This window comes from Vanellus vanellus (assembly GCF_965231255.1).
Source record: "Vanellus vanellus genome assembly, chromosome: 1".
In the NCBI taxonomy this organism is placed as follows: Eukaryota; Metazoa; Chordata; class Aves; order Charadriiformes; family Charadriidae; genus Vanellus; species Vanellus vanellus.
In genome coordinates this window covers 175,243,838-175,252,997 of record NC_138905.1, presented here as the reverse complement: position 1 = coordinate 175,252,997, position 9,160 = coordinate 175,243,838, and the positions used below count along the sequence as shown (strand labels likewise).

Here is a 9,160-nt window from a genome sequence, read left to right as displayed (position 1 = left end):
CCGCCTGCCTGGAATGGCGCAGAGTATACCAGACCCCCGGGGCAGGCTGAGCCCCCGCGGTACCGGTTGGCGAAAGTGGACACCGAGCCACAGGCCCTGCCAGCCCGCCGGCTGCGGGCCGCCCCACGGGGGAGCCACAAGATGGAGGCCGAGGCGGAGCCCGGCGGCGCAGGCGCAGCAGGAGGAGAAGGGAGGCGGCTGCCAGGCCCGGAATCGCCGGTTTGAGCAACCTCTGCCCGGACCGGAGAGGGGCGGGCGCTATGGGCAAGCGGGTGGCCCTGGTTCTCGCCGGTTGCGGCGTTTTCGATGGCAGCGAGATTCACGAAGCCTCAGCGGCGCTGGTGCACCTCAGCCGCGGCGGCGCGGAGGTAGCGGGGGGGGGAGGGGGGGGCGCGGGGTTGGGGTCGGGGGGAGGTATGTCTCCCCTGTCTCCTTGCGCACCTCAGCGGCCAAGGAACCCCGGCCCAAAGCCTATTCAACCATAACCCGTCTCCTTATCTTATCCCTCCCTTCCTCCTGTTGTCACCCCCCCCTCCCCAAAGGCGCGCACGCCCCCCTGACAGGAGCAGCGGTCACAGGCAGGCGGCTGAACCCACGAGGCAGGAGTGGCGGGAGGCCTCGCCCCGCTCCTCTGTCACAGAATCACAGGATGGCAGGGGTTGGAAGGGGCCTCGGGAGATCATCTAGTCCAACCTCTCCCTGCCAAAGCTGGTCCACCTAGAGCAGTCTGGACAGGAACGCATCCAGGCGGGTTTTGAATCTCTCCAGAGAAGGAGACTCCACAACTCTCTGGGCAGCCTGTTTAGTGCTCTGCCACCCTCTAAGTAAAGAAATTTATCCTCCTGTTCAGACAGAATTTCCTGTGTTCCAGCTTGTGCCCGTTGCCCCTTGTCCTGTCGCTGGACACCCCTGACAGGAGTCTGGCCCCATCCTCTTGACACCCACCCTTTAGATATTTATAATCACTGATGTGATCCCCTCTCAGTCTTCTCCAGGCTAAACAGACCCAGGTCTCCCAGCCTTTCCTCACAAGAGAGTTCCCTTGATCACATTTGTCCCCACTGAAGGCTGTCAGCAGCTGAAGATAGGCCCCGGTTAAAATTCTTGATCTGCTTTCCGATCGCTTTTGCAGAAGTCAGGCGCTCGCCCTCACTGGGGTTCGCCTGCTTGTTTTCTGCTGGCTGTTTTGTTTTTTTTTTTTTTTTTTTTTTCGGTGATGGGTTCCATGGAGAAGCCTGGGTCAGGATGGTGTGCTTTGTTCCCGTCTGTCGCTTCAGATGGCGGAAGGTGGTCACCTTCACAATGGTAACAACAGCACTCCTATATTTAGCACAAAATTGTGCTCTCTAAAGTTATCTGAAGCATTGAGCTTGAGAAGTCTGCAAAGCAAGCATCAAAACAGATGTGTGAAAACAGCCCCTGCAGTCCAGCTGTCACAGAGCTTTATATTTTTGATGTAGTTTTCCCCTTTTGTGCCTAACCAAAATAGGTTCTTTTATGTTTTGCTTTTCTTTCCTGCTTTCAGTCTTTTAGGAGAGCAAGTAACTCTAATGTCTGCACAGGAAATGCTTGTAAAGTTTGCATCTTTATCTTTTAAACTTTTTTTTTATAAATCTCTCTTAGCACATGGATCCCGTAACAGTTAAGAGCAGCCTTTTTGCAGACTCAGCCGTGTGTCCAGTCAGGCTGCTGGTGTAAATGGTGGTGCTCTGTTTGTCCTTGGGCTTATCTGCAGAGGGAAGGCAGGCCCTGGCAAGATCAGTAAGCTTAATGTTGGCGTAAGAATGCATTCCTGTCAAAAAGCTGCGGGAATAGGATGGGGAGGGTGGCCGGGTTTGCCCATCCTAATATGTCATCTGTCACTTTAGTAATTTAATACAATAGATCCATCCCGTGGATCAACTTCTCTTGGATAAGAGACTTCAGGAACAAAAACTGTTTTGATTAAATGATCTTTATTGTGACCGATATGTATGACTTCTGTTTACGTTCACAAAATTGCTTCATCTCTATATTCTAGGTGAAGATATTTGCCCCCAATATTGAGCAAAGGGATGTAGTCAATCACCTAAAAGGAAGTCCAGCAGAAGAGAAGAGAAATGTGTTGATTGAAAGTGCCAGATTGGCAAGAGGAAACATTCAGGATTTGGCTGAACTGAAAGCTGGTGAATTCGATGCGGTCATTTTCCCCGGTAAGTGCTTTTAAAAGAAAATAATTTGTCATTTTTTCAATTGCAGATAACTGCTTTGCCCCTCTACTTCTTTATTTTTAAATCCATTTAGAGAATGAATTATACTCTTGAATTTGAGAGTTATGTGGGGGTTTTTTTACTTACTTATTTTCTTTTGAGGAAGAGAAAATGTTTTAGCAAGCTCTCACGGGCTGTCAAGTCATCTCAATTTATTTATTAATTTCTAGTTCATTAATGTAAAATGCCAGAGTGTTCTTTTGGTGTTAGGTAATACATCGCATCGTTCCTTCTTTGTAAAGACTGTGAAAACTTGAATACCTATTTGCGGACAAGAATACTGACCAGGGTAGAAAAGTAAGGCCAGAACCTGACATTAAGTGGCAATGCCTGATTTTTAGGGCCTCTGAAATTGTTGGCAGAATAGTAGGTTGTCAAGTAGCTTATATTCCCTTTCAGATGTGAGCACATTTTGTTTTAATTGCATACCTAGTCTGTTGCTGATAAAGTTATACTAAATACATTTATCATTTTTTTTTTTTATTTATAGATAATTTTTTATTTATAGACAACAAAATTGCCTTTCAGACGGAGGTAATTGTAATCACTTTACAAATGAGGAAACCAAAGCGTCACGAGGAAATTAGGACTTGCTGAAGATCATTTTCCAGAATATTCATAGTACTGTTAAATACTGCCTTCACGATTGTGACTAAACGTTAATTTTCAAGTTGTTACACTGTGTTCTGTTGTAAGGCCAGCAGAGGGAGCGTGTGTAACACAGAAACATACTTCCAGCGCTAAAATGGGTGGGGTGACATCAGGGCTGATCACGAAGTGGAGGCTAGCAAATATTTTCCACTTTAATTTCATGCTGTTATAACCCAGGCTCAGGGGGGTTGCTGTAATAACTATTAGAGGGAAATAAACCTTATTAATTTTGAAAATTAAAATCTTACCTCAGAGATTCCAGATAACACTCGAAAGTGAGCAAAGAGTGGAAGGAAAAAATATTAAAAATGCAAAGCTTCTTGATGGTGTCCCTTGAAATACTTGTGGAAATTTCTGTTTGTTCGTTGCAGAAAAGTTGATGTTCTGCACATTCCAAAAGGAATCAAATATAATGGATGGTTACACTTACTAATAACCTTTTTACTTTGATCATTTTGATGGTTATAAATCTAGCAAGTGAAAGTGCTATAAAATATAATCTGCTTGTGCAATTAAATGAAGATTAAATGCAAGTAAAGGATTGTTATAACTAATTTCTAGAAAGCAAATTCAGCATTATTTTTAATAGGAAATTACGTTATCATTGGTGTGTTATCATTGGTGTATTGGTGGTATGTCTCAATATCATATGTTATCATTGCCTTTTTATGTAATATCCATTTTGGTTTTGTGTTAACCTTTATGTTTTTTTTTTTTAAGTTCAAAAATAATTGTAATTGCTTAAGTATTGAAGTAAGACTTGAGAGTGCATTGCTGTAGAGAGTCAAATCACTGTTTGCATTATTCATGTGAATTACACTCTTCTACTTTTAACCATCATTGGTCTGTCTTCTGATCTCTCTCTTGTTTATTGAGGGGTGCATATCAGATGGTGCAGCTTTTGCAGTGACTAGCAAATGAATGTGAGTTTTCATATTTGTCTATTTGTTGCACATTGAAGTAAGATTAAGCTTTCTGGCCTATGTAACATACGTGCTATAAAAATGTGCAGTTAAACTTTTAATGTTGTAAACCCATCATGTTTCATGTGCTGAAAGCTTTCAGTACAGTAACTTAAGAGTCCTACATATGCCATGGTTATATTGTAAAAAAATGAGAACTTCTTTCTAGTATTGAATGTAATGCTTTTTAGCAGTCTTACATTTGAGCTTTTTTTTTTTTTTTTTTTTTAAGGTGGTTTTGGTGTAGCAAAGAACCTGTGTTCCTGGGCTGTAGATGGCAAGAACTGTACTGTCAATGAGCACGTGAACTCCACACTCCAAGCTTTCCACAGTGCTAAAAAGCCCATTGGTTTGTGCTGTATATCGCCAGTCCTGGCAGCTAAAGTCTTCCCTGGTTGTGAGGTCACAGTCGGCCAAGATAAAAACGTAGATGGAAGGTAAGAAGGAAATGGTTGGATATGGGGGGAAATGGGTGGGAATTCGGATTAGGAAATGGCCAGTCTTCTGTGCAAAAGTCTGAGGTCTCTGGTGCCAGTAAACCTTGGGTAACATATTAGTGACATTTTTCACTTATTTCAAATTTTTACTTGCACAATAATAGTAGTCGCAGAACTCTCAGCGCAGATAGACTGACTGCATGAGGTCAGGTGACTTGATGCACACTGCAATGCTGGAACAATTTATCCCTAAATTCAGAAATACTTTAGTCTGTGATATGTTCTATGATATCAACATCCACAAACACATTACAATTAATAGTCTGAAAACTCTAGGTAGCCTTGTCTCCTGCCTGAGCCATCACTCTGAGCCACCGAAGGTAACACAGGCTCCTGCACTGGCTTAACTGTGCTGTGTGGGTGCTAATGAGTCACTGGATCAGTCAATCCTGAAAGTGACCGAACAAAGTTACTTTTACAGAATTCTACCTGTGCAAACACGCAGGTGACCAAAGATATCAAGTTGTTTTTTTCATGTTACACTGACGGTAATTGAGTGATAGATTTTAGCTCATATTAAGTGAGAGACAGAATTTGCTTACCCAGTGCCTTTGAAGGTCGTGATTCATGTTGCTAGTATGCAAATGAAGAATAGGCGTCTGCACAGCTGGCATTCAAAAATTTGGTACCCTGTGGTAATTTGAGTGGCTGTTTAAATTGCACCTGTGTGGTTTTGTCTGCTCAGAGATTTTTTAATAGGGTTTTTCTGGCAGTAGTGGTTTGGGGCCAGTTTAGGGGAGGTAGATGAGAATGGGGCCTGGCAGAAGTCAGTGCTGCTTCAAGGACTGTCAACTCATGATAAAACTTCCAAATGGAATTTCTTATCAGCAGCAGTAGTGAGGGATTGCCTCCACCCCCCCATTCCTGCCTTATCCTCAGGAAAAAAAAAATTAAAATTATCTGCAGAATCCCAGTGGAAGACCTTGTATGGAGGTGTTGGAAAAGGTCTAAAGTGTCTGCAAGTTCAGCTGGCATCTCTCACACTTTTGGGGATCAGTTATGGCTGCACTTGGTTTCATCTTGTAAACTTATTGAAAGATTGTTAAAAAGACAGTTGTACCTTCTGACATACCGTGGCTCTGCATTTCAGATTTTGTTTCAAAGATGTCAGATCGCTTATGTCCATAGGTCCGTGGGATAAACTGACAGTGGCAGTCTGTTTGACTCCCTTGTCATCATCAGCTAAAGAGTCACTTAAATATTATTGTAGTTCTCTCATTCAAGTTATGTTGGTAGAACTTTATGGCTGTATCATCTCTTTATGTTAATTACAATCTTTTTATTTACAGGTTTCCTGATGCTGAAACGGCATCTGCTATAGCAGAGCTTGGATGTAAGCACATTTGCAAAAATGTAAATGAATCCCATGTGGATAAAGCCAATAAAATAGTTACTACCTGTGCTTTCATGTGCAAGGCTCCTCTGCATGAAATCTTTGATGGAATTGGAACAATGGTACAAGAAGTCCTGAAACTTGCCTGACTGGAAGCGTACAGACTTCTGCAAGGACATCAAATTAGCTAAGCATAAGCATTTAGCTTAGCTTCCTTTGATTGTATTAATAAAATAATGCAACTATTAAACTTTGTGGTTCTTGGTTTGTTTGTCTGGGTTTTTAAAAAATCTGTAATACATCCAATGGTTATTGCTAAGTTTATCCTATTTATTTCTCTTTTAAAATAGAGAGCATGTGCTGAAGGTTGTGATCGTGGTGATTTTCCCCCCTTTTTTTTCCCCATGAATCTGAATGTTTTCAGTCTTGATAAGATAATGTAGGAACCCTCCTTGTCCAGGGAGGTTTTATCACTAATGATTATCAGTAATTCACATTCGGTGTTATCCAGCTATAATTACAGGTGAAATAGCTGTAAATGAGTCTGTATACCTTCAGTATAGGTGAGTAATTCAATTCTTTCTAATCAGAAAGGAAAAAGAAAAGAACGTGGTTATTTGTTTCTTTTTTATTTCCCTTGCGAGTCTTTAAGTGAGTATAACTATTGGACTTCTGAAATTTTTGCAGAGCCCCCTAGATAAACCAACTTTATAAACCAAGAGTCAGAGGCTTAAGTACAAATAAATACATTGTATGTGGAAAATACACGAGTTTTGCTCTAATAAATGAAACAATTTGACGTTTAGTTGGTAAAATGAATTAGCTTTATTTTGTGATTTTTTGCGTATGTATTTTAGTGCCCTAAGGAAGGTACATTATATACGTATGTTAGAACACATGCTTTAATCTTACAAATGTGAGCAAAGGTTGTCAGCCTCTCTTAGAGGCACAATCTGGCAAGGCTTTGTACTCCTGAAGGAACTAAAAATTCCCAGAATTCATTATCAAAGGAAGTAGATATTGTCACTGTGGACACTGAATTGTCTCAGCATAAGAAGCATTCTGATGCTCACAGGTCTCTGTCAGTCATAACAAGTGTACTGTAGCCCATGCTTTGCAGTGCCTGAAGTAATCTAAACGAGTCATCGCTAATTAGTGCTAATCATGTCTTGTTGAGCAAGTGCCTTGTAACTGGAGCGGGGAATACAGCAGGAACAAACGTTTTCCACAGAGCAGCCACAAGCTGGAACTGGGAAATAACACTTTTATGACGGAGTGTTGAGTTGTCCTCTTGCTCTGCAGCTGGCGTGATCAGGAAGGGTGCTAATGTTTACCTTCTCGATGCAAACCCAATCATTACAGCAAAGCCTGACTTGTCGCAGAGTGTCAAGTACTACTACTCTGTGTGTATGCCGTGTTTATTTTAGCACAAACGTCAAAGCTCTGACGAAGCGGGTGGCCTCGTCAAGAGAGCTTTAGAGCTGAATCTACAGAAATAAATATACCAAGGCTTTTATTCCCTGTCCTTCTCACTGTGATGTTTCTCGTGGAGACAGCATTTCCATACTCCTCCAGCATTTGGATTTCCTTTATGGAGTTGCTTAGCAGAAGCAGAACATACAGACATTTTTTTTTTCTTTTGGCAGAAGTGAAATTTTTGTCTTGTGCGCAAGCAGTGCTCTGCCTCTAGAGGTATAAAGATAATTGAAGCCGACTGTGCCAGCGGAGGATCTGTTGTTCAGCCTGACTGAGCTGTGCACGTAATCGCTAAATTATTTACTTAGTCAAAAAACACAATATTGGACTGAGCATGGCTGATTTAAAAGTGCTTCAGTCACTAAATAAGAGGGTTTGTCCTGAATTTTGTGTTAGCTTTGTGAACAGCGTCTAGCTGTCAGTTGGAACATTCAAAGGAAGTGCAGCTTCTCCGAAAGCGCTCTAGCTGACTGTCCTGATAAAAATATACTTAGTACAGAACAGTCCTCTACTTTTTCCAGATTGTACACAGTCTCTACAATGCCTTCTGTGGCTTCTGGAGGCAGGACGCTGGAGGCATTGGACTGAAACTTTTTCTCCAAGTCCTCCTTTTTCAGAGGTTTCCTCCAGTGTCCGTAGAACGTATCGCAGCGGTCGCTGATCGTGTTGCCATCCCAAAGTGTGATGCTCACTTCACAGTATAGACTCTCAAAGCTTGGTGTGTTATCAGGAGGGTGCTCCAGCTGTGTTTTGCGGAGGAGCTCCCGTAAGGCTGGCCGGTGGATGTTCTCACTGGCGAAGGACTGGACTGACATGCTGCCATCCAGCAAAGCAGAGCATGCAACAAACTGGAAGGAGTGGCGAGCTTCGTGCTCTGAGGTGGGGCTGGGTCTGTTCACATATTTGACCTCTGGGACTTTGAGAATGACTTTCTCAATTTTATCAAGGGGGAGCAAGTTGTCATGGCTCTCCATGAGCTTCCTCCTAACAGAAGATGCTGCATCAGCCACCCAGTGCGTTCCAAGATGAGCAGGAAAGCGTTTGATGGCCACGTCTTGCTGGTCCAACAGCCAAGGATAGGACTGCAAGGTTGGCAGAGTCTGTGGGTTGTAATCTGTGTAAAAGGCACCTATCCCTGACTCCATGTCTAAGATCTGTTTGCTTCCTTGAAGGCCCTGTGATGCTAAGCAAGCTGCTTCCAGTCCATGCTTGGCAGCATTGCCAACGTGAAGAGGCTTCGTTTGGGTTGCTGCGTTAGCCAGTGGGGCACCTGCATAGGAGGCAGCAATAGCCAAGGCATTTTTACATTTCAGCCGGTCAAGACCTAGCAGTTTAGCACAAGCTGCTGCACTCCCCATCGTACCAACCACGGTCGGTGGGTGAAACCTGAGAAAACAAAATCTCTCCATTACTATATTTCAAAAAGCCGCATGAATTCACTATCATCTACACCAGCTCCAATTTCCTTCCACTGCTGTGGAAGACGGATCAGACCATAAAGAAACACACATTCAGAATTCATGTGAGGTCCTAATGGAAAAAGTCATCGCTTTTCTCCAGGAACAAGTTGAACTGGAACAGTGCCACTTTCAATAGGTCTTCCCCCAGAACGCAATTGAAACATTGGAACTGCTCATAGTTCAAGGCATACTGACCAGAGTAATGACAAAAGCCTCACAGTTTATAGTCATCTATAAATCACCTGTAAATAATGTATAGTCATCTATAAATTATACATATTGAGGGAGGCAAGTTCTGTTATTGTGAACCAGTTCAGCAAAAGTGGTAGGAGGAATGCACAGAAAACAACAAGAAGACATCTATTCCATCCCACGCGTCAAGGCTTTCCCCTAAGCACACCCTGTCTTCTTGGGCTCTGCTCTGAGTCTGGCACCTGTGATGCCATCCTGCTGAGAGCAAACCAAGGTTTGCAAGTGAGATGTGATCGTATGTGTTAATGAGAGCCGGAGACCTGTGCTGTGAAACATTGCC

General features: G+C 43.0%; 2 protein-coding genes across 2 annotated transcripts; one reads left to right on the top strand and one right to left on the bottom strand.

Moving 5' to 3' along the window:
- The first annotated feature begins 211 nt into the window (after window positions 1-211).
- Window positions 212-5,936, top strand: LOC309683263 (glutamine amidotransferase-like class 1 domain-containing protein 3, mitochondrial). Its single transcript, XM_082497492.1, has 4 exons — window positions 212-368; window positions 2,021-2,192; window positions 4,095-4,299; window positions 5,649-5,936. Exons 1-4 carry the CDS (start codon window positions 261-263, stop codon window positions 5,839-5,841), a joined length of 678 nt encoding a protein of 225 aa, XP_082353618.1. The 5' UTR covers window positions 212-260; the 3' UTR covers window positions 5,842-5,936.
- Window positions 5,937-7,599: 1,663 nt separating this feature from the next.
- Window positions 7,600-8,526, bottom strand: LOC309680844 (cis-aconitate decarboxylase-like; the record flags this gene model as incomplete). The annotated part of the gene is made up of 1 exon (XM_082494594.1): window positions 7,600-8,526. The coding sequence occupies one exon, from the start codon at window positions 8,524-8,526 to the stop codon at window positions 7,600-7,602; it is 927 nt and encodes a 308-aa protein (XP_082350720.1).
- Between the last annotated feature and the right edge of the window lie 634 nt (window positions 8,527-9,160).

Excerpts from the sequence above, each read along its gene's own strand:
- LOC309683263 (XM_082497492.1), top strand. The coding sequence starts at position 261 with ATGGGCAAGCGGGTGGCCCTGGTTCTCGCCGGTTGCGGCGTTTTCGAT. Across the intron at positions 369-2,020 it reads TCAGCCGCGGCGGCGCGGAG|GTGAAGATATTTGCCCCCAA; the intron begins GTAGCGGGGGGG and ends TCTATATTCTAG. Across the intron at positions 2,193-4,094 it reads CGATGCGGTCATTTTCCCCG|GTGGTTTTGGTGTAGCAAAG; the intron begins GTAAGTGCTTTT and ends TTTTTTTTTAAG.